Source organism: Penicillium cataractarum, assembly GCF_028827025.1.
Source record: "Penicillium cataractarum strain IBT 29864 chromosome Unknown utg000009l, whole genome shotgun sequence".
NCBI classification, from domain to species: Eukaryota; Fungi; Ascomycota; class Eurotiomycetes; order Eurotiales; family Aspergillaceae; genus Penicillium; species Penicillium cataractarum.
This window is the reverse complement of record NW_026622745.1, coordinates 2,646,199-2,661,584: the sequence shown is the minus strand read 5'-3', so window position 1 is coordinate 2,661,584 and position 15,386 is coordinate 2,646,199. Positions and strand designations below refer to the sequence as shown.

The 15,386-nt window shown below is 50.5% G+C and overlaps 6 protein-coding genes across 6 annotated transcripts; 2 read left to right on the top strand and 4 right to left on the bottom strand.

The window, feature by feature from the left end:
• Positions 1 to 300: 300 nt before the first annotated feature.
• Positions 301 to 2,514, top strand: rok1 (RNA-dependent ATPase ROK1; the record flags this gene model as incomplete). The annotated part of the gene is made up of 1 exon (XM_056704478.1): positions 301 to 2,514. The coding sequence occupies one exon, from the start codon at positions 301 to 303 to the stop codon at positions 2,512 to 2,514; it is 2,214 nt and encodes a 737-aa protein (XP_056550438.1).
• A 113-nt stretch (positions 2,515 to 2,627) lies between these two features.
• Positions 2,628 to 3,486, bottom strand: N7496_011564 (uncharacterized protein; the record flags this gene model as incomplete). Its single annotated transcript, XM_056704477.1, has 2 exons — positions 2,628 to 3,218; positions 3,286 to 3,486. 2 exons carry the CDS (start codon positions 3,484 to 3,486, stop codon positions 2,628 to 2,630), a joined length of 792 nt encoding a protein of 263 aa, XP_056550437.1.
• A 555-nt stretch (positions 3,487 to 4,041) lies between these two features.
• N7496_011563 (S-adenosylmethionine-dependent methyltransferase) lies at positions 4,042 to 5,228 on the bottom strand (the record flags this gene model as incomplete). The annotated part of the gene is made up of 3 exons (XM_056704476.1): positions 4,042 to 4,796; positions 4,863 to 5,120; positions 5,195 to 5,228. 3 exons carry the CDS (start codon positions 5,226 to 5,228, stop codon positions 4,042 to 4,044), a joined length of 1,047 nt encoding a protein of 348 aa, XP_056550436.1.
• A 436-nt stretch (positions 5,229 to 5,664) lies between these two features.
• On the bottom strand, positions 5,665 to 6,505 carry N7496_011562 (ESCRT-I subunit protein VPS28; the record flags this gene model as incomplete). The annotated part of the gene is made up of 3 exons (XM_056704475.1): positions 5,665 to 6,069; positions 6,129 to 6,365; positions 6,416 to 6,505. 3 exons carry the CDS (start codon positions 6,503 to 6,505, stop codon positions 5,665 to 5,667), a joined length of 732 nt encoding a protein of 243 aa, XP_056550435.1.
• A 227-nt stretch (positions 6,506 to 6,732) lies between these two features.
• N7496_011561 (mRNA-binding ribosome synthesis protein NOC2) lies at positions 6,733 to 9,060 on the top strand (the record flags this gene model as incomplete). The annotated part of the gene is made up of 1 exon (XM_056704474.1): positions 6,733 to 9,060. The coding sequence occupies one exon, from the start codon at positions 6,733 to 6,735 to the stop codon at positions 9,058 to 9,060; it is 2,328 nt and encodes a 775-aa protein (XP_056550434.1).
• A 280-nt stretch (positions 9,061 to 9,340) lies between these two features.
• N7496_011560 (uncharacterized protein) lies at positions 9,341 to 11,849 on the bottom strand (the record flags this gene model as incomplete). Its single annotated transcript, XM_056704473.1, has 7 exons — positions 9,341 to 9,902; positions 9,953 to 10,022; positions 10,115 to 10,183; positions 10,236 to 10,570; positions 10,623 to 11,431; positions 11,486 to 11,694; positions 11,825 to 11,849. The coding sequence occupies 7 exons, from the start codon at positions 11,847 to 11,849 to the stop codon at positions 9,341 to 9,343; spliced, it is 2,079 nt and encodes a 692-aa protein (XP_056550433.1).
• Between the last annotated feature and the right edge of the window lie 3,537 nt (positions 11,850 to 15,386).

Below are 15,386 nucleotides of genomic sequence, written 5' to 3'. Positions count from 1 at the left end.
GACAGCATATAGCCTGATGCCCACCGTTATCGTAAAAGTAGGCGTTGCGAAATCTTTTTTAATTTACACTACAGAGTCCTCATTATCGAGCCTAGACTATATAAGACTTTCGTTAACATCTTTCGAATATCTCTGGCCTGGGTCCATCTGGTGATCTGATGAAGCCACCAAACAACGTTGATTGGTCCGGGCGGGGAGTGCGGGTCACTTTTTTTTCTGCCAAAATATCAAAGTCTCCAAGCTCAAAAGTTCAAAAAGTCCAAGTTCGGCCTGCTTTGCCAGAAAATTTACCCATCCAACATGGATGCTTTCAGATTGTTGACTCGGTCAACAAAATTCAGCAAGTCGGCTGCTGCGCCGGCTGCAGAGTCGACTGCTCGTCTGCCATCGACGGGCAAGGCGGCGAATCCGCAGCTCTTCCGAACCGCTGCGGGCGAGAAGCTCGAGTCGGAGAAGAACAAGAAGAAGAGGAAGAGAGCTGCCGCCGCCGATGATGAAGATGGCGAGAATGATGCAGCAGAGCTGGACTTTTTCCAGTCCTCCAAGCGCTCTTCCACAGTCAAGGCGGAATCTTCTGCGACCACCAAGGGCGACCAGGACCAGACGTCTGAGCAAGATGATGGATCCGATGAAGAGGATGAAATGGATGAAGTTGAGCGTCGCACGATCTTGAACTCGCATAAGATCAAGGTGACCGATCTCCGGGACTTGGACGAGATCCAGCCCCAGCCTACACCTGCCACGGATTCCAAGAAGAAAAAGAAGAAGCAAAAGAAAGACGAGACACCCGTTCTCAGCAAGAAGGAGCAGAAGCGCGCTCGACGCGTGTATCCACAGCCTCTGACTTCGTTCAAGGAGTTGCGCTCGAGATACAAGATCTCGAGCCGGTTGGCAGAGAATGTCGCGGAACAGGGCTTTACGGTGCCTACGGAAGTGCAATTGGGGACGTTGCCTCTTCTTCTGGGGGATTCGTCCGTTTCATCAGAGTCTAATGAGGAGCCTGATTTGCTGGTCGTGGCCCCGACTGGTAGTGGAAAGACGCTTTCCTTCTTGATTCCCGTGATCAACAAGATCGTTCGACACCATCACTCTTCGCAGTCTGACGAGCATGGCATTTTGTCAATTATTGTGGCTCCGACTAAGGAGCTCGCAAGTCAGATTGTTAATGAGGGCCGGAAATTGGTGGCTGGTACCGGTGTTAAGATTACCCTGATGAAGAAGGGTATGCGTGTGGTGGAGCGTGATGACGAGAGTGAAGCAAATGTTCTTGATGAGGACAGTGAGGCATCTGAGTCCGACGAAGAGGAAGATGACGACAAGTCGAAGAAGACTTATAGCAATGTTCCGATCACCAAGAGCGATATCCTGGTTACTACGCCACTTCAGCTTGTGAATGCCCTTTCAGAGCATCAGAACAAGCCCATGGCTAAATTGCCCCTTGTGCGCAGCTTGGTCCTCGATGAAGCAGATGTGCTACTGGACCCGCTCTTCCGTGAGCAGACCCTGGACATCTGGCGCTCCTGCGTCCACCCCGACCTGCGCGTGAGCCTCTGGTCTGCCACTATGGGCTCTAACATTGACGATCTTACCCGGTCAACGATCAAAGAGAGACAAGCCGATATTGGACAGACGAGCACCACACAGCACCCGCTAGTTCGTCTCGTCGTCGGCCTCAAGGACTCTGCCATCCCCAATATCGATCACAAACTCGTCTACGCCGCTACCGAGCAAGGCAAGCTCCTCGGCCTGCGTCAACTTCTCCGTCCTGCGGCTGCCACAGCTTCAGACGTCCGTCTGCGCCCACCATTCCTCATCTTCACGCAAACCATCCCCCGTGCCATCGCCCTGCACTCTGAGCTTAAATACGACATCCCCGCCGAAGCAGGCGGTTCCTCTCGTATCGCCGTACTCCACTCTGATCTATCAGACACCCAGCGCTCCGAAATCATGCGAGACTTCCGCAAGGGCGAGATCTGGATCCTCGTGACAACCGACCTCCTCGCCCGTGGCGTGGACTTCCGCGGTATCAACGGCGTCGTAAACTACGACATCCCCAACTCGGCCGCCGTCTACGTGCACCGCGTTGGCCGAACCGGCCGTGCCGGTCGCGAGGGCGGTATCGCCGTGACATATTACACCAAGGAGGATATCCCCTACGTCAAGAGCATTGCCAACATTATCGACGTCAGCGAGAAGCTCCGGGGTACCGAGGGCGAGAAATCCATTCAAAAGTGGCTGCTGGATTCACTCCCCGATTTGAGCAAGCAGGATAAGAAGGAGCTCAAGAAACATGGTGTCAAGGCACGACAGGTTTCGAAGCAGGTTGGTAAGGGTAAAGAAGGTGATGGGAAGGGATTGCGGGGGATGAGGATTAGTACGAAGAGTGGGTTTGAGAGGAGGATGGAGAATAAGAGGAAGGGGGCTATTGAGGCTAGTCGGAGTCGGAAGGCGAATGAGTCTGGAAAAGCTGGGGAGGAGAGTGATAATGGAAGTTGGAATGGGTTGGAGGATTAGATGATGTTTTATGCGTTTTTGTACAGGACTATGGACTATGGGAGAGAATATACCAGGTGTAACTCGTTAACACGTTAACGCATTCAATCATGAAGTCATTTATACAGAGATGTTCACTTTCCCTCTGTCGTTTTTGGTTCTTCATTAGAACTCTGTCCTTGACTGGAACTCTGCCCTTGACTGGAACTCTGCCCTTGACTGGAACTCTGCCCTTGACTGGAACTCTGCCCTTGACTGGAACTCTGTCCTTGATTCTGCTGAGGCCCCGGTGGCTCTTCCTCAGCAGGCCTCCTCACCAACTTGACCGGCACAAACGCCTTATCCAATTTCCCCTGTTCCTCCAAAATAGCTTCACACTCATCCCCATCGCCATCGAAATAAAGCGCCCACTCTCCCTCCTCCTCTTCAACCGCCACAAACCCACTACTCTCCTCAAGGGTAATCACCCTCTCATCCTCCGTCCAATCCCACGGTCCGACAATATGCGCCACGCTCTGCGACCGATTCCCGTATTTCATCTCGTGCGTGTTGACGTCCGCGTAGATCCAGTTTAGTAAAGGTGGGTTCGCGGATACGTAGGTTGGTAGACCGAGGCCGCGGTCCAGGTGTTTGGTTTCTTCGAGTTCGGGGTATTCGATGTAGAATGCGAGGGCTGTGAAGGCTGGGATGGAACGATCTATGGGGTTTGGATGGTCGAGGTAGACCTGTGAGGAAATGGGTGTTAGCATGGCAGGTATTCTCGGGGAGAGGGAGTGTCTGTGGTAATCCGACCTTGTCATTTCGGACTACTAATCTTCGTCCGTTGACGTCGCGATCGTCGTCCGTGTCTCCGTCGCATTCCACGTCGATGTTGAATTTGGCCATGCGCCGCGCATCTTCCCTGCGCTGGTTTGCTTTGCGCTGTTCGCTGACTCCGAATGCCACGCCCGTCGTGGTCGGGATGGCTGTGAGGACTAAGAGACCGATGACCATGATGTGCAGCTCTGCAGATCAAGCTCGATGCAATTAACTGTGTCGAGTGACTGAGTAGCGCAAGATTGGAAATTTGTGTAGACTCGAGGGGTATAGATCGCAGTATTGTCTTCACTCATGTGGCGAAGTCAGGTTCCCCAGTGCCGGTGGTCTATGCATTTCAGCCTGGCGGTATAGTATATTTTCGCAGACTCTTAGGAGGTCCCATGAGTATTTCGAAGGAAGTATGAATTGTAGTGGAGAGAGATTGGACCAAATGTTGACTGAACGCCCAAGTTTCTCTTTGGCGCTGAACGCCGATCGACGTCATCGCCCCGCACGTGATATTGGTCGCGTGAACGTTCTTCCTTCGTTGCATCGCATTCTTCAACTCCCATTCCTCTTCTGGGATTGCTTTATGTCCCGGGATCGATCACTTTGAGAGAGAAAATGCTTCTATTGAATCTAACAACGACCTCTGATCTATCTCTAGGGTCATGCTGATCTATCGTGTATCGTCTATTCGTGATCTCATGTTGCAGTGACAGCAGCCGCTGGCCAAATCCAGGGCCACTGTCATACTTGCTCGCTCCATCCCCAGACGGACCACCAGCACTTCACAGCCAGTGCATCGCCATCCGAACTCTCCCAATCATCGTACCCGATCTCCTCGCCCTCTTCAACAACGGCGAGGCCCAGATCAGTCATGCGCTGTCGGAACTCTTGCACCTGAGGGAGATATGCATCGCGCAGCGGCATCTCTGCAACAACACGGGCGTCCAAACCCTTACTCAACCATGGCGCAATCGTGTCCACCAACCATTTGGGGTGGTTGGGTGAGTACAACGGATCGGCGGCGAGGATCACATCAAATCGCTCTTCTGCGGTGGGCAGCGGTGTGGGCATCACGGACCAATCTAGTACGCCGGTGGTCACGTTAGCCTCAGTCTTGTTGAGCAGCTCAGCGTTCAGAGCGGCATTGTGGGCCAAGTTTGGCACGATCTCTGGGAGATCGGTCAAGTGAACCGTGGCTGATTTGCCCTTTAACGCCGCAAAGGACAAGCCAACGAGGCCGGTTCCAGAACCCAGTTCAAGAGCTCGAAGTGGCTTCTTTTCCTGGGATGATGTGGTCGAGGGATCAGTCGAACCAGCGGGGACGAGTTCGGGCGGAGACTCGAGCAGTTTGTGCAGTCGGCGGGATAGGAGGTAGGATGACACCCAAGTTTTCATGCCCAGGTTGTCAGAGGTGAGAGATGGTTCGTGCAAAGTGAGCGTATAGTCGTCACCGGAAGACGTGGGAATGCTGAAGATGCGCGACATGGCCGGCATGGCTAATCGGAAGCAACGGGTGTCAGCATGACTACAATCCTGTAACAGATGGAAGATTCAATTCTTACCAGTACGACCAGACCGTTCACTCAGACGAGCTCCCGCAGCGTCCCACACAGCCTCACGCAATTCATCCGTCTCCAGCCATGACAGCGGGCTGGAGATGATCTGGGTGAGATACCTCGTCACCCCCGCCGGCTGGACCGAGGGGCCCTTGACAGCCTCCGCACTGGTACCGAAAGTGCGCGGCTGCAAAGCCAACAAGGCAAGTGCCTTGAGGAGATCGGTCCCCGAGGGCTTCCGGTAGATCTGGGGCAGATCGAGCACTGTGGCCGTTGCCGGTCTCTTATCAGTTCCACTATCTCGGACCGGGGAAGATAGGTGTAGATCGTAGACATACCGTGAATTGGCTCGTCAGTGGTGGTACCGATCATGGCGGGTGAGATACTGAGCCCGTAGGCTATAGAGACTCTGTTGAACAGGAAGGTCTACCTGACAGACCGAACAATCGGGCGACAGGCGGATTTATCTGCGGAGCCCAGTCCCTGAAGACTACCGCCACGCGGGAAAAAGAAAAATCCCAATCGGGTAAGGCTGGCTCCAGTTCCGCGGATCGTCTGTTGGCTTTGGTGCCTGGTGATTCAGGCCAAAAGAGTAAGAGGTTAGGCTATTGCCAACCACTTAAGACATTATGATTTCACGTATGAGATAGGTCTCATGTTTAGGCCAGTTCGTAGAAATGCACACTTGGCCAGCGAGGATCCCCCTGCTGAAAACAAAGATCCTTCGAAGCGATAAACTAGAGTGGTATCTATCATCAATCACATAATCATAACTCAACTTAACGCCATTCCAATGTATGTAACAGGCTTAGTTCAATGTTGCCTTGAACCCTTGATAAGCCTGCTCAATATCAAATGCAAGTTCCCTCGTCTGGTCCTCACTGAGCTCTTCTGTCGCCCGCATCTGATTCAGCGCTATCAACCATTGAATGATCTTGCCACGGTTCTCAAATTCGCCGTCCGTCACTTTGTTGACAGACTGAATGACTTCCGATAGCAGTGGATGCAACGCATCCTTCGAGACCATATTCAACTTCAATGCGTCGAGGAAGGTGATAAAGTTCTCCGTCGCTGCCAGGATGAGACTGCCCGATGCACCACCCACACCACCTCCGGCTCCCGTGCTAGTTGTTTGCGGCGCACCATGTGAGGCTTGTTCGACGGTCGCTGGAAGACCAATGCGGAGTCGTTCGGTTGCGCGAGGACACTCCAACTGAGCTGGATGTTAGCAACGGGGCGCCAGCAATACCTGGGTAACTGCTATAGACTCACGCCCCAGGTTCTCTTGAATGTTTCCAAATCAACGAATTCTCGCGACACGGATTCGTCGCCTAGACTGGACTTGTATTGCTTCAATAGTCTGGTGCAGGTCTCAGTGTACTCCGCCTCCGTGACCACATCCTTGATGTAGGCCTTTTCGAGTCCATCGAGGGTGATTATGATGCTGTATATTTCGGCAAGTGATTCGTAGAGATCTCGTTCGCCCGAGCTGGACACCAGTTTCACTTCCTAGAGTTGTGTTAGCATTAAACCCCCACGTTTCATGCCACCGAGCATACCTCATCGAGATTAATCGAGGCCGATCGGGCCGGATTTGGTGTGTAGCTGTAGGGAGTTGGAGCATATGATAACGGCCGCTGTGAGTACATCTTGATGCGATGTGCAAAAATGAAACAAAATCAGATTATCCCTCGTCAATCGTCAGAAGTCATCAGTTGTTCCTCCCTCCTGGCCGAGGCGGAGCTTGTCCTTATCGGCAGCTCCCCCCAAGGCGGTCACAAAGGCGGACCCGCCGATAATTCCCCCAGCCAAATTTTTTTTCTTCGTCCGCCAAAGAGCTAAAGAAAGCGGTTCATCTACAGCCAAATCTTTCACAATGGCCGGCGCCAAGAAGTCGACCAAGAAGTTCGAGAAGAAGCATCTCAAAGATACTCTCGAGCGACGCAAGGCTTCGGCCAAGATCAAGCAACGCCACCACCTGAACGACAAACGCAAGGCTCAAAGTGCCAGCCGCCGCGATGCCGAAGATGTCGAGGAGCCTGACACCGAGGAGGTGAAGAAGAAGAATGCCTTTGCAGAGATGAACGTTGATGACTTTTTCTCTGGTGGCTTTGACATTGCCGATGCGACCGACGGCAAGAAGAAGGCTAGCAAGAAGGACGTTACTCCCAAGATCGGAAAGCGCAAGCGCTCCGCCAACCAGGAGCAGGAAGAGGAGGCCAGTGAAGACAGTGCTGCTAGTGATAACGATGACGACAATTCGAGCGATGCCGATGATTTCGATGCGCACAAGGATCAGCTCGAGGCATTGAAAGAAAAGGACCCCGAGTTCTACAAATACCTGAAGGAGAACGATGCAGAGCTACTCGATTTCGGCGCCCAAGGCGATCTTTCAGAGGTGGACGAGTTGAGTGAAGGAGAGGCTTCTGAGGAGGAGGGCCCCGCCAAAAAGAAGAAGAAGAAGGCCAAGAAGGATGAAGATGAAGAAGAGGAGGAAGTCATCGAGAATACTCTGACTATCCCCATGGTCAAGAAGTGGCAGACTTTGATGGAGGAGCAACATTCGATTCGGGCCATGCGCCAGACCGTTCTTGCATTCCGTGCTGCCGCCTCTGTCAACGATGCTGAGGCTCCGGAGCAAAAGTACACCATCTCCGACCCCAATGTCTACCACCAGGTCCTCGTCACGGCACTGAATGTCGTTCCTAAGGTTCTGGGCCACCACCTCCCAGTCAAGGAGACTGCCTCTGGCAAGATCCGGGTTTCTCTCGACTCGAAGAAGTTCAAGACTCTGACCCCTCTTATCAAATCCTACACTTCCTCCGTTCACCAGCTCCTGGTCAACCTGTCCGATGCATCCACTTTGAAGTTGACCCTGTCGGCCATGGAGCCCATGCTCCCCTACCTGCTCCAGTTCCGCAAGGTCCTGAAGACTCTGATCAAGACTGTGGTCGGTATCTGGGCTGACGTCTCTACCGCCGATGCTACTCGTATCACTGCATTCCTCTTACTCCGCCGTCTTATGGTTCTGGGTGACCCCGGTATCAAGGAGACCGTGCTCAAGGCTACTTACGAGGGTGTGGTCAAGGGCAGCCGTAACACCACCGTGCACACCCTGGCTGGTGTGAACTTGATGAAGAACTCTGCTGCTGAGATCTGGGGTATCGACCAGAACGTTGCCTACACGACAGGCTTCAGCTTCATCCGGCAATTGGCCATGCATCTGCGCAGCAGCATCACCAACACCTCGAAGGAGTCATACAAGACCATCTACAACTGGCAATACGTGCACTCTCTTGACTTCTGGTCTCGCGTTCTCTCCCAGCACTGCGACGGCCTTGTTGAGGCTCAAGCTGGCAAGCAGTCTGCCCTGCGCCCGCTCATCTACCCCGTCGTCCAGATCACCCTCGGTGCTATGCGTCTCATCCCCACGGCACAGTACTTCCCTCTCCGCTTCCAGTTGACCCGTGCTCTGCTGCGTGTCTCCCGTGCCACCGGCACCTACATTCCGCTCGCCTCCTCGCTCATCGAGGTTCTTACCTCTGCCGAGATGCGCAAGCCCCCCAAGTCCAGCACCCTCAAGCCCCTCGAGTTCCACACTGCTATCCGCGCCCCCAAATCCTACCTGCGCTCGCGCATCTACCAGGACGGTGTCGGTGAGCAAGTCGCCGAGCTTCTGTCCGAATTCTTCGTCCTGTGGTGCAAGCACATCGCTTTCCCCGAGCTGTCCGTTCCCGTTGTCGTTGCCCTCAAGCGCTGGCTGAAGCAGGTCTCCGCCCGCACCGGCGGCAACAAGAACGCCAAGATCAACCAGATGATCCTGCTCCTTGTGCAAAAGGTCGAGGCGAATGCCCGCTGGATCGAGGAGCGCCGTCTCAACGTGTCTTATACCCCGCGCCAACGGACTGAGGTTGACAACTTCCTCAAGGATGTGGACTGGGAGTCTACGCCGCTGGGTGCTTTCGTCAAGACGCAGCGCAAGTTGCGTGAGGAGCGTGCTGCCATCGTTGAAGAGGGCCGTCGTGAGGAAGAGAAGCGTCGTGCTGAAGATAAGAAGCGTGATGAGGATGAGTTGATGGAGGATTTCGGCAGTGATGATGATAGTGATGAGGGTGAGGATGAGGAGGAGATGGAGAGCGAGGAGGAGATTGAGGAAGAAGAGGAGGATGAGGATGAGGATGAGCTGGAGATGGAAGACGAGTAGAGTCTTCTCTCCCTGCGTCTACTGCTATGTTTTGTATATTTCCATTTATAAAAGAATCTCGGCGTTTATTTGGCTTTCATAATGCATGAATTGAATATCCTTCAACCAAAACGTTTCATATCATAGAGCCATAGCCGTAAAGGTATAACCATGGAGCAACTATCTCAACAACCCTCACATAATAAACAAAAGCATATCCCAATCGAGAACAACAAAGGGTATCTATCACCAGCGAATTCCAATCACACGCTAAGTCATAACCACATAATGATTAAAAGAATCAAACCGAACCAATCGGCACCCGATCCAACCCCCAATTCCTCGTCCTCTCCCTCCTCAACGCAGCATCCTCCTCCTCCGCCCACGCCAAAGACTCACTGGGCAACATAATCGCCTTGTCAATAGCAACAGGCAAACCCCGATGTCTTCCCCTCAACGCCACAGCCGCAAGAATCAATTTACTAATCGTATGCCAAGCGCCACAAAACGAATAATTCTTGCCCGGATACCCCAAACTAACACCCACACAGCCGTACGCAGAGACAACCTCGAAAATAATGTTGAAGGTGCTAAACGCCACGGGTTGGTTGTTGTAGTGGTCTGATTCGGCGATCGCGATGAAGAGGACTGCTAGCGCGATCCACCAGATGTCGTGGCTGAGTTGGGAGCGGACTTGTTGGTGGACGAAGTAGCTGCGTGAGGATTCGGAGAGGTTGGGGCGGCCCATGTGGTGGCGGACTAGGTCCATGAGGACGCTGCTGCGGCTCGTATTGGCGCGGGTTTCGGGGGTTTCGTCGTCGGCGTAGATTCCGAGGGAGCGTTCTTCGTAGACGTTTGTGTTGCTGTGGGTTTGTTAGATTAGTGTTGATGGAGGGATGTGAGATGGACTTACCGGATTGTCACCAACACGGGGAATGCGGAGACGTACTGACTAAATGTTAGTATTGGTTGTATTGGTCTGTCTGGGCTTGAAGCTTACCATCATGAGGACTAGAAAATGTTTTGTTAGTACATTCTGTATTGAGATGGTAAAGTAGTGATAGATAAGACTTACCATAAAGGACAAGTAGTCCTTGTCTCAAATCAGCAATGGTCACCACATAGAACCCACCAGCGCGAACGGCTATATACAGAGTCAGCCAGGCTCAATCCCATGTCTCATCAATGATACTCACCCAACGCCTGGAACAATCCATCCAGAACTCGATACTCGGTAGGCAATGCCTCGATCTCCTTGTTTCCAATAGACAAGAGCTCAAACGCCGCCCAATCAATACCATTGAGAATAATAATGGTAGCAAGAAGATACCACGTGTGACGAGCAGGGAAAAGATTGGTATAGACCCTCCTTGGATGATCCAATATAAAATCAAGAGTCACCCTCCACGACTTCCAAGATGGCGTGTTGGGCAACATCATGCGCATCGTCCAAACGATGAAGCGTAGGAAGCATGGATAAAGAGTATTACCAGCGAGAATGAGCATGCCCAGGGTGAGAAGGGGATACGCACTAGTGATCTAGTCAGCATAAGATATAGTGAAACAGAATCCGAGAATCATACTTTAATTGCAAAGCAGTCATGTTCGCATCCAAAAGCGACATGCCACTGTTGACAAATGCAGAGACTGCAAAGAACGCGCCGGTCCAAAACGGCGACAGTCCATTGACTTCGGATACTTCGGGGTGATTCGCTGCAAGCCAGGAACCCATACCGACAATACCGAGAACCAAAAACATCAAAAAGTAGAGCGAGACAATAATCCACAAAAACGAGACTGCCTTGTATTCGACACCACCGAGTTTCTCGCGCTCGGCAGATGTCAAACCGTAGAATTGCGAGTTGCGCGAGATAGTGCCCTTGGAGGAGAAGTATTTCTGCGTGCCGCGGATTATTCCCTTGAACCCAGACACCGAGGTGTCGTCAGTGTACAAGGGCAGGGGGGCAGCAACGTCGCGGGGGTGATTGTTCAGATCAGGTCGGGCGCCCACTCCGGCCATAGGAAAGACTCGACGGTGGTGATGGTGATGCCGGGCTTGGACATCGCCAACGGTGATTTGATCATCGTCCACCCATTGGATTTGATCGTCACGGAATGTGGATGATTCGTCTTGCACCTCTAGATTGCCCTTTGACTGAACTTGGCTATCCCCTTCGCTGAGAGGAGCATCCGGTTCCACTGTCGAGTTTTGCAATTCCAGAGCTGACGCACGGCGAGATGCCTCACGCTCTTCCGAGACGTGTTTCAGCTTTTCCTCAAAGGCCTGCTTCCGGACCATGAGGACGGTGCTCGAGATGAGAATAGCCGATCCAAGGATCAGGAGAATAAACAGGATAGCCTGTTGGAAGGTGTTCAGGGTTGACAAGTCCACCTGCAGTAGGAGATTAGTTTCTTAATCGGAAAAACCAGTAGAGTAAAATCATACCGTGTTCAAACCCGCTCCAGTCATCGCACTAACACATAAGAAGATGGCATCCACATAAGCCACACTCTTCCACGGGGTAGAGGTCAGATAGAAAATGATACTGGCCACCATACACGTCGCGATGAAATAGAGATAGTGCAGCGTAAGGAAATTACACGGCGGGAGCACTGCCATGATGGCTCGGCCCATAGATGTTCGCCATTTGCGAGCTGCACACGACCGTTAATATCATCGTAAGCAAGCGAAAAGGATAATCGACGGAGAAATAGGTGAATCAGGGGAAGAGAAGATGATTGGATGTAAGAGACCCGATGAATCGGGAAGAAAAGGGAGACATACGCATCAGTATCGCGTGGAGTTTCATGTTGACCGAATGGTATGCAAATGGCAGTACCAAAAGGAGATCCAATAATACGAGTACCCAGCGATGCGTGCCCTCGTGGGAGTCGGAGTCGGTGTGTAATGCAGGTCTCTGCGTTGCACCGCAGCGGCTATCACTTCAAGTAACAGCCCTGTAGCTTGAAGAAGCTCTAGTACGAAGCTAAGGAAAGCTCCTTCCGCCGGCTAATTGTCGGACCAGAATCCAAGTAAAAGGGGAATAGGCGCCCAACCACTACGGGCCGCGGGTGTGTTGAATCGGGATAGCGAGGCAACGAGGGATCATGGCTTCAAAGTTTGTGTAGGAGAAAGAGAGAGGGGAATTGACAGACCGCAAAATCCCAAGTCTACAAGACGGGAGATGCACGGATCAAGCGCCAGGGCTGTGCGCGTTGTGGGTTTTGGGCTTGGAAGGGTTTTTTTTTTCTGGATCAACGGTGCCCCACTTGGATGATGTGGCGGACAGCGGGCCGAGGGAAGTACTAAAGAGGAGGTTGAAAGTAAAAATTCTCCGTGATAAAGAGAACAGGATATAGAGATTGAACGAGTCTGAAGTAATCGACTGGGAGGGAATATAGAGACAATCGAGAACCCGAGAGAAGTAAAAGACGGTGAGACGGAGAATTTCTGAATCCAAATTGGGTCTCCTGCTTTTCTCGGCATGACCTTGTGGGCCTAACGACGGACCATAAATAAGATTATAAGTCACCCACCAGCCCTATTAATTACTTATGTTCTGGGTGATACTATAGGACTACTGGCTAATGTGATTCTTTTCTCTGTTGCATTCCGCCCATCGAACCCTTAGGAATAATCACTAGGTTACGAATGACTATTCTAAGTCGATGAGCGCCTACTGAGAACGTTAGATGACCAGTTACCTACTAAGCAAGGGGATACGCTAGGGCAGTCTGGTCAGAAGAGACAGGTCGAGGCACAAGATAGATAGGCAAATCGAAGAGGACCAAGTAGAGACACTAAACACCCCGAACAAGGCTGACAGGAAGCTATACAATACCTACTCAAGGGCGAGCGCTGCGAGCCCGGCAGCGAACACTGGGTGGGCCAATCAGATATAGAGATAGTGGCCGTCAAAAGATGTAGTTAACTAATTGAATTGAATGTGAAGAAGCGACTGCTAGAATAAGTATGTAAAGTATATTTAACTCGAACAGAAAAAAAAGAATATATGTCTAATCTTCCATCCCTCTTATCTCTATGAGGCCGTTCACGGTAACTCTCCGAATCAATAAAGTAAACCAGCCAAATAGCGCAAATAGACCAAACAGAAAAGTAATGTAGCAGACCAATCCAAAGAAATAAATAAGACCAAGGCGCCAAGTAAGGATTGGCAAATTGCCCAATCAGGTAACCAAAATCCGTCAGCAGTTCTCCTACTACACTACCCTTTAGACAACTTAAAGGAAACATGCCATATATGCCCCTAAGGCCATAGCTACATCATCGCCTCTATATATGAGTCAATCCCGAGCTACTTAAAATGTAAGAAACTGATAGGGTGAGGCACGAAGAGGAGAGGTAATTAGACAAGAGCTAGGAGTCATATACATGGCGAACAGGAAGATAGCATACAACACCCACTAAAGGCAAGTGTTATGAGCGCGGAGACTAATACTAAGTAGGCTAGTCAGATAAAATAAAAATGACCGGTCAAAGATACAAGAAATAGATTGAATTAATCATAATGAAAGTCTGGCAAAATACGTTAATGAATCGTAGATAAACCGAAAAGAATGTGTGTGTCTGTTCAATCGCCTTCTCCTCGCATAAGGCCTTTCGCCATGGCCGTCTAAACCAACAGATTAATCGGACTAAGCAGCGCAAAAAAGCTAAATAAGAATACGGGAACAGACGCACCTAATGAATTCAACACCCTAGCTAATTACCCAATCCGGTAATCGACTAAAAATCCGTCAGCAGTTTCTCATTACACTGAGTTCGTTTCTCAATAGAAGTAGATTTCCTTAGTTAATTCAGACAGTCAAATACTACTACCTCATATTAAACCTCTAAAGAAGGCCAAAGTCATCTTCCACAAACTAAGAGCCTAACGATCCTTAGATTCCCTCTTGTTGCTACCTACTTCTCTATATCATGGCCTATGACGCTGCCACCATTGACCTCTAACCACACAAGAACGATCGTCGCATCCCCAGCTCTCAAGAGCTAAATGAAAAAATTAGCCACCACGCTACGACTACTACTAGCCCTAGTCAGGTCCGAAACGACCGGTACTGCCCAACGCCTTCACCACTAGCGGCGCCTAGGGACTGACCAGGTTTCTCCCGAATTTGACGAGGATACTAAGTAGGCAGCGCTCAAGTAGGCCATATGCAATATCCTTAGATTAATATTCCTGGGCTTTGCTGGGCTCGCTAGAGACATCCCTTCCACTGCCGAAGAAGAGGTTGGATGACAATAAATCATACTGTCCGGAAAGTTAGAGGTTAAAAATGATCGAGATCAGCATCAAACGCCCGGGTGGTCTAGTGGTATGATTCGCGCTTAGGGTTCACCCAAAGCATTGACTGCGCGAGGTCCCCGGTTCGATCCCGGGCTCGGGCCTGATTCTTTTTTTTTCGTTTTCATTCTAAATTCCTTCCTAACTTAAATATCTTCCAAGTCAAAATCTAATAAGTATCCATTGAAATACTCATGATGTTTGATTAGCCTGAGTCCTCCTCTGATTTCGTCTATATCTTCCTTGACCTCTCTGATTTAGTTAGACTATTACTAACCTATCCCCTCGTTTAACTACTCCCTAAATTTGTTAGTATACCCAGGTTAGTGGGAACCCAAAAAGTTCTGCCAGATTTTGGGTCCCTAAATCATATAATATTCTTTAATAAACTTATTAAGACATAAAATATTTGGGGTCCCGTTGAGCGTTTTTTGGGTCCCGCTGAGCTAGAACCCGAGTATATATATTAAACGCGGGGATAACTATGTAGTGGTGGTTTAGTCAGAATAGATAGGTCGAGGCATAAAAGAGAGAGTCGGCGCGGTATGGGAAAGTATATAAAACACTACCAAGAAGGCCGGTAAGAAGCTATAGAACACTAACCCACGGGTAAGCGCTATGAGCCCCAATGAATACTGAATGGGCTGATTGGATACGAAGAAAGTAACCGGTAAAAGATTTAATAAATAAACTGAATTGATTATGATGAGAGACTGTCAAAGTATATTGTATAGTGGGGCCAACTACTGACGGGTTTTGATGCGTTGCCTGGTTGGCTAAATTGCTGTCTCTTGCTTGGTACTTTGGTCTTGTTGAGTTCTTTGGTTTGGTTTGTTATATTATCATTCTTGTGTACCCCGTTTGTATTATTTGGTTGGTTTGTTTACTTGATTGGTGAGCTACGGCGAAAGACTTTATGAGATAAGAGGAGACACACACTCTCTTTTGACTATTGATTACACACACGTTTTGCATGTTCTTTTATTGGTCGTATTCGTAATATCTGATTAGCCTATTCGGTAGTCATCGCAGGGCTCACCA